Genomic DNA, 21,573 nt, shown 5'->3' on the forward strand with positions numbered 1-21,573 from the left:
GGTCCCCTAGCCTCGTCACCTTCCATACCTTTCTTGCACGCTCATTTACCATACGAGTATCTATCCACCTCCTTGACATACCACGCCTTCTTCCATTCTGAATGCTGGGTTGTTACAATAGAGTAACATCAGAATAGGCGGTAGTCACGAAGTAGTGTTATGGAAAAGCTGTAGAGTAGCAAAATTATACATGTCTAGCCACCGAGCTACGTGAATGAGCTACGAAAGGACGAAAATCTGGGCCAAGTTAAGGTGAGGGGAGTATAGACTAATCGCCCCTGTGGTCCGACTATTCTTTGCCATTAACTGAGCTGATGGAGTGGTAAGGGACTGGATGATAGGTACAGTAAGATGGTGCAGATTTATAGGCACAGTAAAAATTAAGTTATAGACCCTATTTCTGAGTGGAAACTGTAACACGTACATTTGCGATTAGTATTCCTTCATTTTTGGATTGGGTTTCTCTAATATAGAATTCTGGTTAAACTGCAACTTTAGTAACTGTTTTACAGGAAGAATTAGAGACAAGGAGGATTCTGCACTCTTCTTTCCTTGATATTCCTACAAAGCAACTCGATTTCCTTTAAGTTTAATATGTTTTACAGAAAGGAAAAGGAAAGAAGGCTACTGAATCTTCCCATGTCCCTTGTTCTCCTTGCCCCCCTCCCCCCCCAAGAAAAAGGTGGAGTTACGAGATGGAATTTGTCCCTTGATGTTCCGAACAAATAAAAAAAGCATAATCCAAATTTCGCGGCTCACTCACAGTGACATAATCGTTAATGCAAAGTTAAAAGTGAATGAAAAAGATTGACAAGTATGCATGACGAAGGACTGTTTTATATAACTCATATTTTTTCTTATTTCTGATAGGCACATTAGGTCTATAGGACTGACACACACACACACAAAAATAGTACTAAATAACACAGGAACACTGAAAAATAAGGAAGGTCAGTAAAAAAAGCGCAGGGATGACAGTTTTAAAAAGTGTACCATAAATAACTAGTTTTCTATCAAAAGCACCCACACAGAGAACGATATTTTAAGGTTAACTTAGCTATAATACCTGACTCCCACATGACAGGCAGAACTATTTATATACGTACCTCGTTACGTATTAAGCAGCAGCTCTAGATGGTCAAGGGCAAGGAAACGAAAAGTAATACTCCTTACCTCCATCCATTCCGACGGAGAACCCGCGAAGAGTGTCAAACAACGACGAAAAATATAACAATATTAAAGTTTGCATTCAACTTCTCCGAAAATATTCCGACTCCATAAATGCGTGTCCCAGTGGAGTGAGCCAAGATTCCACGGGACTATACGCGCCCACATACGCCCACACACGCCCACACGCGACCATAATGCTGCTGATTCAAGTTCCAATGGGCGGGAAGGGACGCAGGGTTGCCTTTCAGCCGACGCAGGTAAAGGAAAAAATGGGCAACTGTAAGGAAAAGAAGGTGTGTGTTTTTTAATTTCGTTTATTAAGTTGTGTTACACGAGCTGAGAGAGAGAGAGAGAGAGAGAGAGAGAGAGAGAGAGAGAGAGAGAGAGACATCATCGTAATGACGTGCTTACTATTATCTATATGAAATCTGTGTTCTTTAACAATCGTTTTATATAATTTATAAATGTCCCTCTAATGTTTTAAAGTGTTCAGTAAGTGTTTTATAAGTGTTCCATGTGGTCTGCCAAATGCTGATCAAGTGCTCTATGAATGTTCGGTGTAGTCAGTGTCGTCCTCATATATTATTGTTCAAGTGCTCTGTAAGTGTTCTGCGCCCCAGTTGTTATTCAGATCTTTTATAAGTGTTCTGTACTGGGTCCCCAAATGTTCAAAAGTTCAGTAAGTGTCCTATAATTATTCTGTAAGTGTTCTTTCCCTCAAATATTGCTCAAATGTTCTTTAAGTGTTCTATAAGTGTTACGTAAGTGCTCTGTTCTCTCAGATACTGGTCAAGTCTTCTACAAGTTTTTTATTTGTGTTATTCAGGTGTCCTACAGGTGTTCAAGTGTTCCGAAGTTGTTCTCTAAGTGTTCAAGTGTTCTCTTATCGTTTTCTAGGGAGGAGACGCGAAAGGGCAGGCCGAGGCGAACATCAAGAAGGAGAGGAGCTTCGTTAAACACCACCACAACCACAACAACAATAATAATAACAAAAATGTGAGTATGGATGGAAGTGAAAAAAAGTAGTACTGCTAATAATAACAGAGGCATCATCATCACCAACATAATAATCATCATCATCATCATCATCATCCCATCCCCTTTCCCCATCTGCAAATATACACACAGAAAGAGGCCAAACACTCATTCACTCACCGTTCAAGACCAAAGAATCCCTAGTAGTAGTAGTAGTAGTAGCAGTAGTACTGCTAGTAGTAGTAGTAGTAATAGTAGTAATAATGGTAATAGTAGTAATAATGATAATAATAATAATAATAATAATAATAATTATTATTATTATTATCATTATTATTTTTATTATTATTATTATTATTATAAACTGAAATTCTTCCCTTTGGGCAGTATTACCTTATAGTTAGGAAGCTATATAGCAAGCCCCTCCCCTTCTCTCTCTCTCTCTCTTCAGGATGTTGACTAAGACATATAACTACCTTATTACCTTATTAATAGAAAGTCATAATTTGCCTGTGTTAATGACCTGAGCTGGTGTTATTGTTTCAGTTAATTGCTGCTCATTAACGGTATCTAATTACTGGGCACATACATGTAACTGAGGCAATTATCATATGTATCAATTATGTATCGTACAAGTGAAGGACGGAGAGTTAGAGACTATCTAGGAGAGTTTATGTGAGTGAGGTGGAGCGGGGAGAGGGAGGGGGAGGCCCATGATGAGATGGAGGGATGGAGTGGAGAGGCATATAGGAGAGTGGGGTGTTAGTTGGGGGAAGAGCAACGAAATGGCAGAGGACAGGATGACATGGAGGCGATTTGTTTGTGGCCACCCTTTACAGGATTATGGCGTTTGGCTGTAGATAGATAGATCGATAGGTGGATGGATAAATAGAAGAAAGCGTTAGTTTAGACAGTCAATTGTAATTTATCGCGTGCGAGAGGTATATGGTAAAGGAAGGTGTGAGTTAGGGATGGGGCAGCCTGATGGCGGAGGAAAGGGTAACTTGAAGGCGATTAGTTTGTGGTCATCCCTTTTGGCGTCTGGCTGCAAACAGACAGACAGACAGATAGATAAACTGACAAACTGTTCTACCTGGAGGCGATCCTTAATCCCTTTCTGTTCAGCTGATGGCCAGGTGTAGTCAGACTGGGCGCTTGACTTCAATAGTAACCAAGGAGACTCATTCCCACCTCAGAGTTAAGGCTTATCTCATTCCCACCTCCGAGTTAAAGCTTATCTCATTCCCACCTCCGAGTTAAGGCTTATCTCATTCCCACCTCCGAGTTAAGGCTTATCTCATTCCCACGTCAGAGTTAAGGCTTATCTCATTCCCACCTCAGAGTTAAGGTTTATCTCATTCCCACCTCAGAGTTAAGGCTTATCTCATTCCCACCTCTGAGTTAAAGCTTATCTCATTCCCACCTCAGAGTTAAGGCATATCGAATTTCATGGAAACCACAGCTTGGTGTTCTAGTAGCGTGATTTGCCCAGTTCCGCCGGGTAATAACAGACTTAGACTGGCGATTACACTCCTGCACACCTCACTAAAATAAGAAGAATGATAGAGCAGGGAGGTCAGAGAGTCAGAGTGCATGAGGGTGGTGAAAGTAGAGCTCTGATTATTGAGAGAGAGAGAGAGAGAGAGAGAGAGAGAGAGAGAGAGAGAGAGAGAGAGAGAGAGAGAGAGAGAATTTCATTAAGATAATGTTCAACCCCTCTGTTTGTTATGATTTCTCTTAGCCAACTTTAGACCGTCTTCCTCTTGTTTCAAAGCCGTGAACTCTTTCAGGAATAGGAATCGCACAGGGAGCGCTTACCTCCACCAACGCCAGTTAAATTTATGATATAGTGCTGTAATTCGTCTCTCCAGCCAGACTAATACTTTTACTGTCTCACACAGTGTCACATAGTCTGCCCCGCTACACTATCTCCTTTATGATTTATTTTTTTTACCTCAGAATCTAATCACTTCTTCCTTGACCCACTGTCCACCTTTTCAGCAGTTTTCATTGACATCTGATAAAAACATATTGAGATATCTTATGGGCACACACACACACACACACACACACACACACACACACACACACACACACACACACACACACACACACACACACACACACACACACACACACACACACACACACACACACACACACACACACACAGTGACTTTCCTCTCGTAACTAAGTTTTTGTTTTGTTTTGTTTTGAAGGAGGAAAAAGAGACATGTAAAGGTCTTGAACACACCTTTCCTTGTCCATCCGTACGGAAATCAGCCATGACATACATTATTTAATGGAAGTTTGTTTGTATATCTCAGCTCAGGGGCGCAGCTAAGATAAAAAAGGAAAAAAGAAAAGAAAAGACATGGAGTGACTAAGGGGTGACCACAAATATTAGGAGATACTGGGGGAATTTTCTCATAAATTTGGATGGCCAGGCATAGTTAAGAAGTTGTCAGTGTCCTTCCCCTACTCACCCGGCCGTCCCTCTGGCTACCCTCCTGCTTATAACTTGCCTTGCTGAGTTGGTGTGTGTGTGTGTGTCTATTGCTAGATGCCTTAATCCCTTACGGGGTGGCCACAAACAAATCGCCTCCACGTCGCACTGTCCCCCGCCATTACACTGCCCTGCTCCCAATTCACACACCCCCTCTCTCATATACCTCTCCACTCCATCCCTCCATCTCATCCTTGGCCTCCTCTTCCCTCTCTCCCCCTCCACCTCACTCACATACACTCTCCTTGTCAGTCTCTCACTCTCCATCCTCTCCATATGGCCAAACCACCTCAGTGTGTTTCTCCTAACGCTTTCTATCACATCCACATCCACACCACAACGCTCCATCACATCCTCATTTGTCAGTTTGTCTCTCCATGTGACTCCACATGCTCCTCTCAAAAAACTCATTTCAACTGCTCTTACTCTTGGCTTGTGTCCCTCCAGCAAGGTCCAAGCGTCACTTCCATACGTTAGAGTTGGTATCACAAAACTGTGTGTGTGTAAGGGGTTTAATTTTGTCTAACTGGGCCTAACCGCGTCTGCCTAATTGCTTCTAACTGTGTCAAGCTGTGTTGTGGGTTGGCTTGCAGGGTGAGAGACGCTTCGCGTGTGTCTGGGCCTAACTAGGTCTAAACGAGCTTAACTGGATCTACATACAGTAGTCAGACTCAGTTAGAGACGAGTCTGACTACTGTATGTCTAACTGCTTCTAACTGTGTCTAACTGTGTCTTGTGGGTTGGCTTGCAGGGTGAGAGACGCTTCGTGCAGAGAGAGAGAAGCTTCGTTCGTCCACACTCTGCCCTCGCTTACACCCAGGTCACTGTTGCTTCCACATTTGCTTTCACTGTTGTCACTGTTGCTTTACTTGTTGCTGCATCCATCCGTTGTGTACCTGTAGTTGTTGATAATTCATGGACTTACGCCTCTTGCTGCATCCTTCCCTGTTAAATTCTTCAGCCGTTACTGTGTCCCTGTTACTCATGTGTTCCTGAAACAGTTGCTACCGTTATTGCATTCCTTTATGTTACTGTGCTTTCAACTGTTGCTGCATCCCTCTGTTATCGTTATGTTCCTGTGACGGTTGCGGCATCCTTCCCCGTTACATCTTTCAACCATTGCTTTATCTCTGTTAATATTGTGTTCCTGAAATGGTTGCTACTTCATTAACTTTGCTGCTGCATTTTTTAAAATGATGTGTCCCTGTTACGTCACTGTTGTTTTCACTGTTGCTGCATCCTTGTTAAGTGTGTGCCCCTGTTAATGTGGCACCTACTTTAACTGTATTGTTGCATCCCTTTTAACGTTATGTTCCTGTTAGATCACTGTTGCATCCACTGTCTTGAATAGGCAAGGACAGAATATTTAAAAAGCGTGACCGGAATGTCGAGGGGGGTTAGGTTAAGTTTAATACTCTTCCTGTTTATCTGTTTATGATGTCTTTCCGTCGAGTCTGCGTTTCTGTGGATCTATTTTCCTGTGTGGATTTTTAAGCTATTGTAACACCTCTTCCTTAGCGATAAATTTTGCTGTTACGAGAGTATCTTATTATATAGTCTTGGATTATTTCTGGGGTGTTGCAAGGACGGATCATCTAGTATTATCCGTGTCTACCCTTTATCATTTATTCGTTTCCTATTCCCAATAATACACCCACACCCACACCAGCAGACTGGGCCGTCCCTGCAACATATAATTTGACTAGTTTCTAGTGGAGCGGATATTGAGGTGCTATGTGCAGAGTAAATCGCTTAAGTAGAGCTGTTACGGAACCTCCTAAGCCACTTAGACGACGAATCTGATACTTCATTGCCCCCTTCTCTCTCTCTCTCTCTCTCTCTCTCTCTCTCTCTCTCTCTCTCCAATCTGCACACCTCGTGGTCACACTAAAGATTTTGCACGTGATCTAAGAAAGCTGGAGGCATGTGTTAGACACACACACACACACACACACACACACACACACACACACACGTGTCAGACTCATTACTACAGCTTCCCTTACTCTCACATACCCTCGCTCACTGTTTTACCGTTAAATCTTGCAGGATCGTAGTCTAGATGAATAAGTAGGGGGCAAATGGGGGCAACTGAACTGACTCCCTTGCCCCCCACTTCCTGCCCCTCCTGATTTCTTATTTGGGAACCGACGGGGTTTCTGCCCCCCCCCCCTCCTCTCTCCCACTATCTCGTCGTGAACTCATTACAAATACACTATGCCACGCTATTGAGAATTTTGAATACTTATGCTACGGTATGTTATTTTCCACAAAAGCAAAATCATATCATAATCTATTCAGCTGAAATCAATGAGAACGATATATTCACTTTTTAGGGTAGCCATGATTTATATGGAAAAGAATCCCAAAATAAGTTAGAGAGTGATAAGGTGTAGCATAATTACTTTTTATCAATCTCTGGTGCATCGTGTCTCCCGGGAACTCCTTGCAGGGGATGGCCACATGGCAGAAGAGCCTCCACTTGTCCTTGTTTAAATATGCAAACTTCTCACACCATTAGCTTTGCCTTCCCTCCCTATTCCATCTCTTTATATATTTTTCCACCCGGTCCTCTTCCTTAGCTATTCTGCACGTTACACTCCAAAATCCTCCTTTATGTTGCTGATGGAAACTACGTGTAGCGTAGATCGCAATGAAGTAGGTTCTACGAAGCCTTCCATCTCTTTACTATCCTTTTCTCACAACGATGATGAGATTTTTAGTGGAATTAAATTCTCTCTCTCTCTCTCTCTCTCTCTCTCTCTCTCTCTCTCTCTCGTGTCTCGTGGCTGAGCACGTGAATGGAGAAGACACTCAAAGTTTCTCAAGGCTGGACCAAGAATCCTCATAAATGCACCCCAAACTCTCCCTATATGGCTGTGCAAATGAGTCGGTAGGAAGAGGACGTTGCGGGACTGGAAAATCATACCATGTCGTGATTTTTTCCCAAGGATTTTTTAGGAATTTATTTTGCGTATAGGAGAGGAATGGAAAGGATAAGATCATATTTTTCGACTCTTGCGCGAGGCGAGAAATTTCCAGACGGAATTGACAAAATTGCGAACTAAAGACGGAGAAACAGAAATAGCCACGTGACTCATATTAGCTTAACTTCCTGGATACGGCTCTCTTTTTCTCTCCCTCTTCCGCGCTCACTGTCTCACTCTCGCTGCCCCTCTGGTAGGCTACTGTTTGCCAGGGTGCTGCTCCTTCGAAGACACACACATACATCGACGAACCGCGAAAAGTGACTCGATTTCGACAGAAGCTGATTTCTAAGTTTGAGCAGTGACAGTACAATTCTTTAAAGCCTGTTTATCGTGGACTCTAAAGAAGGACAGAAAATAAAGCACAAAACCGAGACATAGACTGAAGATTGGAGTGAAGGAGGATACGTAGTAAGTTTGACGTACAGAGACGAATGCAGGAAAACTGTCGCATTTGTCATCAGTCAAAATCGAGGAGACATTGTTCATCTTTTGATAACAAACTGATGCAGATAACGCGGCCAGTCTGGAAAGCCAGAATCGTGAGACAGAGAATACTGTCAGATTAGAAAAGACAGGATCGCTGTAGGCAGATAACGCGGCTAGATTCGCAAAACAGACACAACTCAGCCACGCTGAAAAGAAGCAGAATATACCAGGAAGATACCCGTGGTCAGACCGAAAGTGAATCAGACTCGAAATACAGATAACGCGGCTAGAATCGCAAGGAAAATACTCCAGCGAAAGTCAGAGAACGAGGCCAGAATTAGAAGGGAGATAACAGCCAGAATCAAGAGGAAGTAAAACGCGGCAAGTCTAAATGCGTCCCCTGTTTAGTTCTCGTGGGCTTTTGCGGTTTCGTGTAAGGATTCCAAGCCCCATAGCGGAGGAGAGAGAAGTTACGGTGGGTTATAGTGGCTTTATTTTAGTGTGTGTGTGTGTGTGTGTGTGTGAGAGAGAGAGAGAGAGAGAGAGAGAGAGAGAGAGAGAGAGAGAGAGAGAGAGAGAGAGAGAGAGGTCAGTGTGCGACTGGCAGATCAGGAAGGAAGTGACATGGAAGGATGCATGACTCATTGCTTTCATCTGTGTGCATTTGTGTGTGTGTGTGTGTGTGTGTGTGTGAGAGAGAGAGAGAGAGAGAGAGAGAGAGAGAGAGAGAGAGAGAGAGAGAGAGAGAGAGAGAGAGAGAATTACACCATATAGTTTTAATTCTGGAAAAAAAAAAAAAATCATTAAGGGGACTGATAATTTCCCCATGAAAAAGCAGCATGAACAGAAGAAGAATGAACAGACTGAAGAGAATGAACAGAAAAGTGAAGAGAGAAGTGATCAGAAGGGAAGGGCGAACGCTGTGAAAAACTGAAAGTGAACAATAAAGTGAAGGACTGAACGAAAGAGTGAACAAAAGAGTGAGAGAGAATGAGCGTAAGAGAGAACTGACGAATGAAGAAAAATGAAAGAATGAAGAAAAGAGTGAAAGAAGAATGAAGAAAAGAGTGAAAGAAGAATGAACAAAAGGCGAAAAGAAGTGTTAACGTGAGTGAACATTAAAGTGAACAGGATATTGAGCCAGAGTGAACTGAAGGAATGAGTGAGAGAGTGAGTCATAATGTTTTGCTCTTGTGGATCTCTTTCTCACTGCCAGTTTGCTGAGAGAGAGAGAGAGAGAGAGAGAGAGAGAGAGAGAGAGAGAGAGAGAGAGAGAAGGGAGGCAAATTGTCATTGTCTTCAGGGTGAGTCATACCTTGAGAGTTTGTCTGCAATGTGGCGATTGTCTGGTTGAGAGAGAGAGAGAGAGAGAGAGAGAGAGAGAGAGAGAGAGAGAATGCAGATGGGAGAATAAAAGTGACTGCAAATGAGAATGTCAGAGAAAGTAAGTGAGGCTCAGAGTGTAACTGAGAGTAAGAGTGTGACAGAGTAAGAGAGTGTGAGGGGAAGCATATGGGAGAGTAAAAATGGGTGCAGATGAGAAAGGGAATGAGAAAGTAAGAACGCGTAAGAGAGTAAGTGGGAGAGTTGTTGTGGCTAACCCCAGTCTGTCTGGCTGAACAGATCCATGAACTGCAGGCAAACAACCGCCCCTGCAGGGAAGTCCCTTGCAGTGAATCAGTGTTCCCATGTGGTGCCCAGCGTCTTGCCACAACGAGGTGCGGGGAAGAGTGTGGAGGTTTGGTTCCTGGATGAACGCCGCATTTTGCGTCTCTCCACCCACTTAACAGAGGCACCATAATAGGCTCCAAATCATCCCAATACTTGGTAAATGGTTTCCTGGGTTACAGGAAACCATTAGGCTTGTCAGTCAGTGTAGAGCCATCTGAAGAAGAAAGAAGATTAACTGACAGGAAGGATGAGAGAAATGGGGAGAGAGAAGCACAGACATTGAGTGTTGTGAGAGAATGCAGAGGTAGAGGAGTAAAAGTGGTTGCACATGGGAAAGTTACCATGTTATAGTTCCTTCGTTCGTCACCAGGTGGCAGTTGTGGCGGTGTGGGACAGTGGGGCTGTGGGAGCCTGGGAGTGGGAGGCTCAGTGGCGACGTGGGTGTGAGATAGTGAGGAAGAGGCGTGTGACAGAGTGAGCAAGAGAAGTGAGAGCGAGCAAGAGGCGGCTCCCTCCCTCACACACACTAGCATAACCAGCTGTGGCTCATACGATATAAAAGTGCTATTTACAAAAATCCGTTCAGTGTTTCTGGATGTTCTTCTACAGTCTACCATCCTCCTCTTGAGTGTCTTTTTTTTAACTATCAGCGATTTTCTCTTCACCAATCCGTGCTTTTTAACAATCAGTGTTTTTTTTTTCGTAATTAATGGTGATCCTCCCCCCCCCAAAAAAAAAAAAAAAAAAAAGATATTTGCAACAGTCAATCAGTGACTTTTTCTCTCAGCTATCTGTGCTGTTATATCCAAGAGCCACTTTTTTTTAAAGATTCTGTTGCTGGTTATATTATTTCCACCAGTCTGTGATATTTCCGAAAGCGTTATTGTTATTTTGTTGCTAGTACATCTTGGAGTTATTTTTTATGCAGCTCATATGAGATGTAAATATTCCTCTCTCTCTCTCTCTCTCTCTCTCTCTCTCTCTCTCTCTCTCTCTCTCTCTCTCAGCAATTACTGAAGTGCGTGAATATGAATTTCATATAACATCTGTGGTACAGAGTGGTGTGATGTGGTGTCATGTGAGGTGGAGTGTAGTGAAGTTCTTTGTTTCACTTCCTTACATCCCCCCCCTCTCTCTCTCTCTCTCTCTCTCTCTCAAGATCCCTACCAAGTGCCAGTTTTTCCTTCTCTATTTCTCTCTCAAGATCCCTTCCAAGTGCCAGTTTATCCCTCCCTCCCTCCCTCCCTCCCTCCTTCTCTCTCCCTCCCTCCCTCCCTCCCTCCTTCTCTCTCCCTCCCTCCTTCTCTCTCTCTCTCTCTCTCTCTCTCTCTCATAGTGTCTGTCTTCTAGTCTGTCTTCCTTGTGGTATGAGGACTCTATGTTTTAGCGAGACTCGAACAAGCATTTCTTCGCACAATTTAAAATCATTTACAAAAATATACTATATATTTAAGCTCATTTCTTCTAACTTCCATCTCGCTTCCATCTGTCTGTCTATCTGTATCCAGACGCCTTTAATCCCATAACCGATGGCCACAAACAAATCACCTCCACGTCGCCCTGTCCCCTGTCATTTCGCTGCCCTTCCCCCAACTTACACATTTGGTATATGTTTCCTGTCTATTTATCTGGCTATCCTGGTATGTTACTCTGTCCTCATTTCTGATTTTATGTCTGTCTATTTTTTCATCTGTCCATCTATCTATCAGGACTTTCTGCCTGTCTTTCTATATATTTAGTATTTTGGTCCATCAGTCTGGTGACACCTATCTATCTGTTTGTCTTCTGTCTGTCTATCTGTGTGTCTGTCTGTCTGTCTTTCAATCTATTTGTCCATCTGTCTGTCTGTCCAGCCATCCATCCAACCATCCATCTCTCTATCAGTGGGTTATCTATCTATTTATTTATCTATCACACCAACTCTCGCCAAACAAGTTCTCTCAGTTACCAAGTGACTGCCAGCCAGCCAGCCAGTTGCAGCTCTCACGCCGGTCAGAATTCTGAATAATATCCATTTCCCTCCACTCCCCCCGCATGACAGCTGGGGACCTTGGTGGAAGTTCTATTGCTGCGTTTTTTTTTTTTTTAAGGATGATTGTACTGAGAATGAATGGACTGTCAGATTTAATTATCCTCGTGAATCGATAGGTGCTCTGGTAGTATTCTAAGTGGCCTTGGGATCTCGTGGCATGTCTTCCTTAGCGATTTATTCTGCATAGTATACCCGGACAATCTGCGGTCCCATCTATCAATCAGTCAGTCTATCTGTCTGTCTATCTGCCTGGCTATCTACCATCCATTCATCAGGAGCGTGGGGATCAGGGGCTAGGATATACTTAGTCCAGACATTTATGGGGAGGGTGATCAGTCGCTCTTACCTTAATAGCATTATGAGAGCAACAAACCCCATCTAACCCTCAATGTAATCTCTTGGGCCCCATCCGGCTGGAGCACCATAACTCGCTAGACCACCAGGCGTCTGTTTGGGTCTGTCTTCACCACCCAGCGTAGTAAATGGCATCCTGTGCTACAAAACACCATTTAACTTGTCACTCTGTGCAGAGTTACGTCGGATGAGTGGATGGTGGGTGCTGTAACCACAGTAATTTTTTTTCACCTTAGTGGAAAAAAAAAAAAAAAGCTCTGCATGCTTTCCATAGCTTTTCTTCGCGACTAACATCATAGCCTAATGTTAATCTATTGTTACAACTCAACATTCGAGATGGAGAGATAGTAGATTTATCCCAAGTTAAAGTGAACAGAGAACAGTAAAATTCTTAATATTATATTCTCTCCACACACATTTGCAGTCGCAATAAAAAACTCATAAGTTGACTTTCACGCACCAACTCTCTCTCTCTCTCTGGGATTTTTTTAATGTTGTGTGGCCGATGACACGAACAACTGAGAGGAATAGGACGTGAAGCTATGAGACAGAGAGAGAGAGAGAGAGAGAGAGAGAGAGAGAGAGAGAGAGAGAGAGAGAGAGAATATTGTTGTAAAGGTATACAGTGTGCTTATTGAGAGAGAGAGAGAGAGAGAGAGAGAGAGAGAGAGAGAGAGAGAGAGAGAGAGAGAGAGAGAGAGAGAGAGAATATTTATTGTAAAGGTATATAGTGTGCGTATTGTGTGTGAGAGAGAGAGAGAGAGAGAGAGAGAGAGAGAGAGAGAGAGAGAGAGAGAGAGAGAATCAAGGTAAATAATCTGATTCTTTACTTTCTCTCTCTCTCTCTCTCTTAGGTGAAACATGTAAACAGTACGACATCAATGGGTGGAGAAAGTTCCTTGTCCTGAGGGTTGTTTCTCATACCTCCAGCTTGCACTCTTCCTCTCTCTCTCTCTGGTGGATATAAAGTGAGAGTTATTGTAACAAATGAGTATAACAGCAGAAGTAACTGCCAAGGAAACTGAGTTAAATTTCTGGATCATGACGAAGAACGCCTTTAAGACCTTTAATTCGTCGTGCCATTTAATATCAGGATGACCAACCAACGTCACTTTCTCAGGCTTTTATTACAGCAACACATTTGAGACCTTTGGTATCATGCTTTCTGGAATTGAAATATATTCAGAATAGTAATTTTGCTCATTATAGCCAAGAAACTGTTCATGAAAGAAGAATAAAATTTGTTTACTAAAAATATATATATATATTGGTACGATTTTTTTTGTTTGTTTATAAACTTTCTAAGGTCGATTCGGCCCCAAAGTCCATCCGTCCTCAGTGGTTGTGCCTCTACTGTTTTACTTCAATCTAGCCTGTCCTGGCTAAATCAAACCAACACAACTTAATCTAACATAACGTCACCAATCTAACTTGGCCTGGCCTTTTCTAACCTAACCCGAGCTATTTGAAGGCGGATTGGTCTTGAGGCCGGATTCACGAAGTGCGGCGCTCCAGTGACTTGCGGTATAAAATCATCTGTAGTTTTACTTGGTAGTTGAGTAACTTGAGTTGTTAAGAGCTGCCCAGTGGGAGTGATGGACACTTGATTAACGGTATAATTTGTCTAATGTGTGGATTTACTTAGTGGTCGAGTGGTTAGAGCACCCCTGTCGGAGAGGTGGGGTTCATTTCAACCACGAAGACGTGAATGGAAGTTTATCGATCATGTAATGCCATCGAGGATAGTAAGGCTAAGCTTGAGTGTCCCTGTAGGAGTGACGGCCTTTCTGAACCTAGTTTTGATCGCTAAGAGGTGACTGGAGATTTTTCAGTCATGTAATGCCATGATGGGAAGTATTGTAGGCTGGTCATATACCAATACCCATTGTCGTATGCTCGGAGTGATTAATGCAGGAAGTTACCGACCTCTTCTCTATTTAGCCTAAACTAACTTAACCATATCCTAGATCAAGTTAACCCAAATAAACCAAAACTAAACTAACCTTAATTCACGAAAAGACTCATTTCACAATCTGCCTGTAATATATTACTTGTTTACTTGTAGGTATTGCGAGGAAATTCCTCAGAGCAATGGTGTTCCAACGCTCCCTCCGAACCCGGAGTCCATGTGCTGCAGGTTCACTTGGTCCAGTAATGAATTTGTAGTCGCTTTGCAGAGTGATGTGTATCCCGGTACTGGTGGTTCATCAGGTACTGTCCTCAGGAATTCGTCCAGTTGGGCTATGAAGTGTATTACAGGACAGTTAGTTAGGTCCCGAATTCTTCGTGGCAGGCATTTGAAGATTCTAGGGCCACTGTAGGGCAGACTAGATGAGAGTCTTGACCCTCGCTGGTGCTTATGATGGAGGGGTTTTTATTACCTGCGACCAGCCCTCTGGTTATAATGTGGTTCCACTTCACTGATGTTGGAAGGGTTAGGTATCAGTTTTTCAAGGACCTTCCACGTGTAGATGTTGATGTATGTTTCTCTCCGTCACTGCTGAGAATATAGCCCCAGTTTTTAAAGTCTGGTCTGTCCCAGTAGGAAAGTTCTTTCATGCTCTTGATTTGCCTGGTGAATGCTCTCTGTATGGACTCAAGGGCCTGTATGTCCATAATCCTGTGGGGAGGACCATAGTTGACTGCAGTAGTCCAGGATAGGTTGGACAAGTGCCCTCCTCAGAGACAGCATGCACTCCTTCTCCCGGGAATAGAAGGTTCTAAGAGGCCTTCTTGATGGTTTGATTTATGTGGTGCTTGAAAGTGGCATCACTACTTAGGTATACCCCAAGGCATTTTGCATGGGGGCTTGTGTCAATTGTCTCATTTTCACTTGTGAGCAAAGAGGTGTTGTTGAGGATCTCTTAGTTGGTACCACTTCTGAGCAGTTGGAGCTGCCGTTATGTTTTTCCTTGCCCAACTGTAGACTTTGTTGGGGTCCTCTTGGAGAAGATCTATGGTACATCTTCACTAGTTCTGATATATATATATATATATATATATATAGTATATATATATAATCTATATATATATATATATATATATATATATATATATATAGTATATATATATAATCTATATATATATATATATATATATATATATATATATAATCTATATATCGACCTATAGTTGGGTATAGGTTAATAAGACATCAGCCTATCTTCCTGGCACATGTATTTCATAAAATATTGTTGATAAATGGCACAGTACTTGAGATAAGCTGCAGATTCTTTCAGCACAGCAGCTAAAAGGGCACTCGGCACATGTGCACTGAGCGGAATGGTAACTTCCAGCCTGTCACTCCGTGCATATGACATTGTAAATGTACCCTACAGCAGCCTAGCCCCTGACCCCTAATTTACATTGGAAGTTTATCGATCATTTCTTGCCATCAGGGAAAGTCTGGTCATCTGCCTTACTCTACCCTTAAATGGGTGAGACTGCAGGAGCTTTCCCATGCATAGAATATGGTATACAGTTGTATTTTTTTCTCAGTACGGTAATATATAAAGTAATTATTGATAGTTTTAGAAACTTGCAGAAGTATGCATTTTTGAAGATATCAACTATACAATCTTACTAGTTGTACACACAAACTGTAATGCAGGTACCCACCATGTCAGACTTTTAGCATGATTTGGCTCCGAAGTTAGTCTGTCACTATTCAATTTTTTAAATCAAGACGAAGATACACTTGACGGATTGGTGATGATTGGCTGAATGCAACATGTCCGAATAACATCTTTGTATTTGGGTTAGTCAATAAGGGAAATAAGAGAGGAATTAGTTGGAGAAGAACAGGGAGGCTTTAGGAAGGGAAGAGGTTGTGTAGACCAGATATTCCTTCTTAGATCTTTAGTGTAAAAGTTTCTAGTGAAGGGAAAGAAGTTGTATGCGGCCTTCATGGATTTGGAGAAAGCATATGACAGGGTGGATAGACTAGGATTGTGGAAAGTATTAAGAATATATTGAGTGGATGGGAAGTTGTTGAATGCTGTGAAGAGTATGTATGAAGGTGCTAAGGCTGCATTGCGTGTGGATAGTGAACTGAGTGAGTTTTTCTGTTTGAAAGTTGGGTTGAAACAGGGATGTGTCATGTCTCCGTGATTGTTCAATCCATATGTGCATGGGGTTATAAAAGAGATACAAGGTAGGACAGTGGATGCTGGAGTGGCCTTAATGAGAGAGGGCAGTGTTTGGAAACTCCCTGTACTGTTGTTTGCAGATGATACTGTGTTGTTAAGTGAAGACGAAGGGGAGCTGCAGGGCTTGGTGGATGAGTTTGGGAGTGTGTGTAAGAAACGGAATCTAAAGGTGAATGTAGGGAAGAGTAAAGTTATGGTCTTCGAGAGAGGTGAAGTCAGTGAATGTACAGTGAGGTTGGATGATGAGAAAGTGGAAAATGTGAGTATGTTTAAGTACTTGGGTAGTGTGATGAATAAGGATGGAAGTTTGGAGGGTGAAGTGCTTGAAAAGGTACAACAAGAAAGAAACGTTGCTCGTTCTATGAAGGCAGCGATGAGAAACAGGGAAGTGAGCATTGAAGTGAAAAAGTTATTATATGACAGTATTGCGATACCAACTCTAATGTATGGAAGTGAAGCTAGGACCTTGCTGGAGGGACACAAGTCAAGAGTGAGAGCAATGGCAATGAGTTATTTGAGAGGAGCCTGTGGAGTTACATGGAGAGACAGACCGACAAATGAGGATGGGAAAGAGCGTTGTTGTGTGGATATGGATGTGATAGGAAGTGTTAGGAGAAACACATTGAGGTGGTTTGGCCATGTGGAGAGGATGGAGAGTGAGAGACTGATGAGGAGAGTGTATGTGAGTGAGGTGGAGAGGGAGAGAGGAAGGGGAAGGCCAAGGATGAGATGGAGGGATGGAGTTGAGAGGTACAGTATATGAGAGAGGGGGGTGAGAGTTGGGAGCAGGGCAGTGAAATGGTGGGGGACAGGGCGACTTGGAGGCGATTTGTTTGTGGCCACCCCAAACGGGATTGAGGCGTCTGGCAATAGATAGATAGATAGATAGATAGTTTGGGGACAGATGAATTTTGTGTCCAAATCGACCCACTGACTGCCGATGTCAACTAACCTTGGTACTCTTTAGTAACATATAGCTATGCTATTTCTGCAGATTTTAGGTGTCATAAATGAATTATACAAACTTCAGTAACATAAATTATTATATCTGCAAAATCTGGGTGTTATAAATGAATTACCTGGTACTGAATACATTTACGAAAGATAATCCCTGTCATGAAACTTTCTTATTTTGTTATAAGAGTTCCTGCAGTTTGTCTCTTCAGTGTACTGTACTAGACTATGGGAGCATAGTCTCAAGCCCATACGAGTATAAGAAGGTAATGTGGGATTGGCTCTGGCCATTTTTTACCTTTTAATGGGAGTTGCCAGTTTCACACAAACAGCAGTTAAAGGGATATCTTTTTGTCATTTGCTATGTCTCACATTCTGCTGTACTAGTTATTATTCTCTATCAAGTAATTTTACAGATGAATAATAACAGTACCGATAATAAAATTTCTGTTGAAATAAATGTTATAAAACTTTAACTTTCAGGGATACTGTCATGTTGGTGTGAACATTGTGAGATGATTATAATGATTGGTAGGATCTTGGGAGGCGAGGCCCTCCAGATATTTTACCTAATGGTAAAATTCTTGTTTCAACCCACAGTATACCGGTACTCAGTCTTATTGTACCTGAGGCTTTCTGCATATTGATCTCACCTGTACAGATATAAAATATTTTATGACACTTCCTCAATAATAATGGAGTCACAGCACTTGTGACAGAAATGCCTCCAGGCTACCTTATCCTCACAGACATTTCTCAGTCTCCTAATCACTCATCCTTGTCCTTTTCTATATCTAATATACTCTTCCTTCTCCTTCTCTTGTTGACATACAGTCATTTTCAGATTTATTCAAGAATCCCATTCATGAGAACTGACATTGGTGAACTTACTGCCATGTGTTGTTACAGGCACGGGAGCAGGTGCGGCGGAGGAGTGCCATGCCCGCCACCAGCCGCACCAAACCAGCCATGGAGCTTTACCGTCCACCTAGTGAGTCCTGTACCCTTATTTGGCATCAGTTGTGGTTCACTAGGTTACTGTAATTGGTTTGATTTTACCCAACAGAATTGGTCTCTCCCAGAACATCAGTAATGTCACAGTTGTATGAAATTTGATGAGCCCTCAGTTATGAGGAGGGAATGAGTCCCCTTGGTTTCCAGTCAGTTCAGTTGCAAATATGATTACATTTGGACACAGCTAAGACTGGAGGCCCTCCCAAGGGGGGAATCACACCAGCCACGAGCCAATACATATCTAGTGCAGCTCGGAATATGACCTTGACCTTGACCTACTTTCGCCAGTTTCGAACTCGTTTGAGATTTTCATCCCTACTACACCACCCATCCATCATCCAATTAACATGTAAAATTTTGTGATGATATCTCGAGTGGTTGCAAAGTTATCGTGCTAACAGACAGACAAACAAACTGAAAACAATATCAGCTTCGCTATCGTGGCTGGTAATAAATGGGATTAAGGATTTTTGTCAGGTTACAACAAATGCACTATACCACACAGTGCAGTTATTCACACATTTGGTAATCCCAGTACCAGTATTTCATTATCATCATCATTATCATCACTGTCATCATCTGCAGGGCAACATGTCCAGACTAGTTTATCCTTGTTTGCTTCTCAGTAATATTGACAGCAGAACACCTACTGTCTCTCCTGGGTCTCTCTCCATGGACCTTGAAAAGTTTGTCTAGTGAATCCATAACACTCAACATCGTAGTTGGTTTGTTTTCACGTGATAGAACTTGACATCTCCCACAGTTTGAATGCTAAATTGTGGTTGTATGAAATTTGATGAGCCTTTGTAAAGATAGGTAGATGAATCACTTCAGTTATCTCTCAAATTCCTCCTCCAGTCTGACTATACCTGGCTATAAACTGAACTGAAAAGAGTTAGGAATCTTTGTCAGGTGAAAAGAAACTGACTGTAATTACTTTATGTGGCCACAGATCAGTGTCATTTGCTTTAGATTCACCAGACTGATTTTCCAAGTCTATGGAGAAAAGCAGACATGAGGTTACAGGGTTTTTAGGAGAGGTTACTGGGTTCTTAGGAAAGGTTACATGATTTTTAGGAGAGGTTACAGGGTTCTTAGGAAAGGTTACATGATTTTTAGGAGAGGTTATGGGGTTCTTAGGAAAGGTTACACGATTTTCAGGAGAGGTTACAAGATTTTTGCTGTTGATATACCTGCTTTTGAAGAAGCCCTGCTTAGGACTTGTATTCCTATGTGCTGTATTCTGTTGTCACATTTACATTACAGTGATATCTAAATTCTTGTATCTATGTTTTATATTCTTGGTGGAGCAATAAAGGATTGGATGATGGATGGATGGTCATTAGTCGGATTGATAAATGCCATACAGTAAATTCTCTTCATATGGAGAAACTATACCCATATTTGGAAAAATCATTTGTTGGGGAGGTACAGGAATTCAATAGATAGTAAATGGATGCCTACCATTGACCTTGAGAGGTACTACTGTATGGCTACAGGCTTTTTAACTAGCCGCACAGTCATTGCTCTCAGGCAGGCAACATCCAGCTACACATACATTGAAGCAGTATCCAATCTGAAACTCTCACATTGTTACACATCTTTTTAAACATTTTATGTTTCTTTTTTTTCCAAAAGTGTTATGCAACTGTTGGGCAGTAATTTTCTGGCTTTGGCACTTGATTTAACTTCCAGTCCATGGAAAACACCAGCTCTACCATGACCAACCCAAAGACAGGGATTCCTTAAGAAAAAGCATGGCATTACTGTATTATTATGTACATGACATTGATATTGATTTATACTCTCATGGTCAGCAGCTCTCCGAGGCCCAGGAATCTTCGACGTGGCCAATGGAGAAGCCGTGTACAATGGGAAGACATCCCAAAATGGCAGCTACCCAGAGAGCAGGGCTGGCCTCAACGTCAATGCTCGGGAGTTTGTGTCTGCCACCTCCAGCAGGCCTCTCCAGCACTCCAAATCCTCTAGCAGCGTACCATTACAGGTCTAACTTGATCTAATCTAATATAAGCAAAACTAAACTAATGTAACCTAATGAAACCTAACTTAACCTGACCTGCCATAACTTAATCTAACCTAGTCTGTCCTGGCCCAGCCTAACCTAACAGTAACACACAACAGTACTACTGTATTGGTCTAATTTGATCTAACCTAGCCTAGTTTGTATTGCAAAAGATATCTTAATTATGAGAGGAAGCTGATAAGTTTGTTAGTAAATATGAGCAGTGGAGATTTGGGGGGCAGGTATTATAGTCCTTTCACCTTAACTTGGCTCAGACTTTCATCTTTTTACAGCTTGTTTCACGTAGCGCTGTGGAAGAATAAGACAATACTACAGCTCTACATCCTTTCTGTAGTGCTTCCTCATGACTAGCATAATACTTTAGTGTTAATATGTTGCTACAACTCAGGATTCACAATGGAGAGATGGTAGTTGTAGGTAGAGTTAGAGTAAAAGGAGTATAGTACATTACTGTATAGTACATTCTAAATTAAAATTACACTCTGCCACAACTAACACCCTTCCACACCTGCCCATACTTCCTAACAATACATCATTGTGGAAAAATTTAACCTCTTTCCTATGATAGCAGCGTACTGTAGTATTTTCTCATTGTTGATGTGGGCCCAGATGCATTTGGGTTTGAACCCTGTGAACTGCTGGCAGAAACTACCCTCCTCCTGCAGTCCACCATACTCCTTTCGGGGGATAGGGAGGAAGATGAAGGATTTTGTTTAATGAGGTGGTTGAGCCACCTGGTTTTTTCAGAACCAGCATCTGTAACTAATTTCCATTGCATATTAGAACTGTAGTTACATCCATCCATCCATGCATCATCCAGTCCTACATTGCCCCATGAGGAGAGTAGGAGCCTGGGGCTAGGCAGTTGGTCCCCACATTTAAGATGAGAGTGACCAGCCTCACTCATCCCTGAGTGGCATTACATGAGCAATCAACCCCAACCATCCCTTGGATATAAACCTTCACCGGCTCAATCCGATTAGAGCGCAATAAATACCCACTAAACCACCAGGCTCCAAAATTTGGTTATATGGTTACCACCCAGCATAGTACAATGGTTTCCTGGTGCACAGGAAACCATTTGGCTTGTCTCTCAGTGTAGAGTCACCCACAGGCAGAAGGAAGAGGAAAGAATGAAGGAAAGAAAGACAGAAGAGGGAGTGTAAAGTCATCCGTAGGCAGAAGAACATGGAAAGAATGAAGGAAAGTAAGACAGAAGAGAATGGAAGGAAAGAAAGATGGAGGAGAGGAAAGGGCAGACACCTGACAGCAGCACTACATCAAGTGAG

The 21,573-nt window shown here is 42.3% G+C and overlaps 1 protein-coding gene across 6 annotated transcripts in view; it reads left to right on the top strand.

Moving 5' to 3' along the window:
- Window positions 1–21,573, top strand: part of LOC145392268 (uncharacterized) — a 54,132-nt gene that overhangs the window by 15,173 nt on the left and 17,386 nt on the right. For 2 of the 6 annotated variants that reach the window (XM_080266735.1, XM_080266737.1), the window contains exons 2-5: window positions 1,085–1,463; window positions 2,068–2,166; window positions 18,136–18,217; window positions 20,058–20,245. In XM_080266735.1, the coding sequence (XP_080122861.1) occupies window positions 1,365–1,463; window positions 2,068–2,166; window positions 18,136–18,217; window positions 20,058–20,245 (468 nt within the window). In that variant the 5' untranslated portion in view covers window positions 1,085–1,364. Of the gene's footprint in view, window positions 1–1,084; window positions 1,464–2,067; window positions 2,167–8,073; window positions 8,543–18,135; window positions 18,218–20,057; window positions 20,246–21,573 lie in introns of those variants that run through there. The other 4 variants (XM_080266736.1, XM_080266738.1, XM_080266739.1 and 1 more) reach the window with 4 other exon arrangements.

The sequence above is a fragment of the Coenobita brevimanus genome, chromosome 21 (genome assembly GCF_032717465.1).
Source record: "Coenobita brevimanus isolate Jiangsu-jjx chromosome 21, ASM3271746v2, whole genome shotgun sequence".
Classification (NCBI taxonomy): domain Eukaryota; kingdom Metazoa; phylum Arthropoda; class Malacostraca; order Decapoda; family Coenobitidae; genus Coenobita; species Coenobita brevimanus.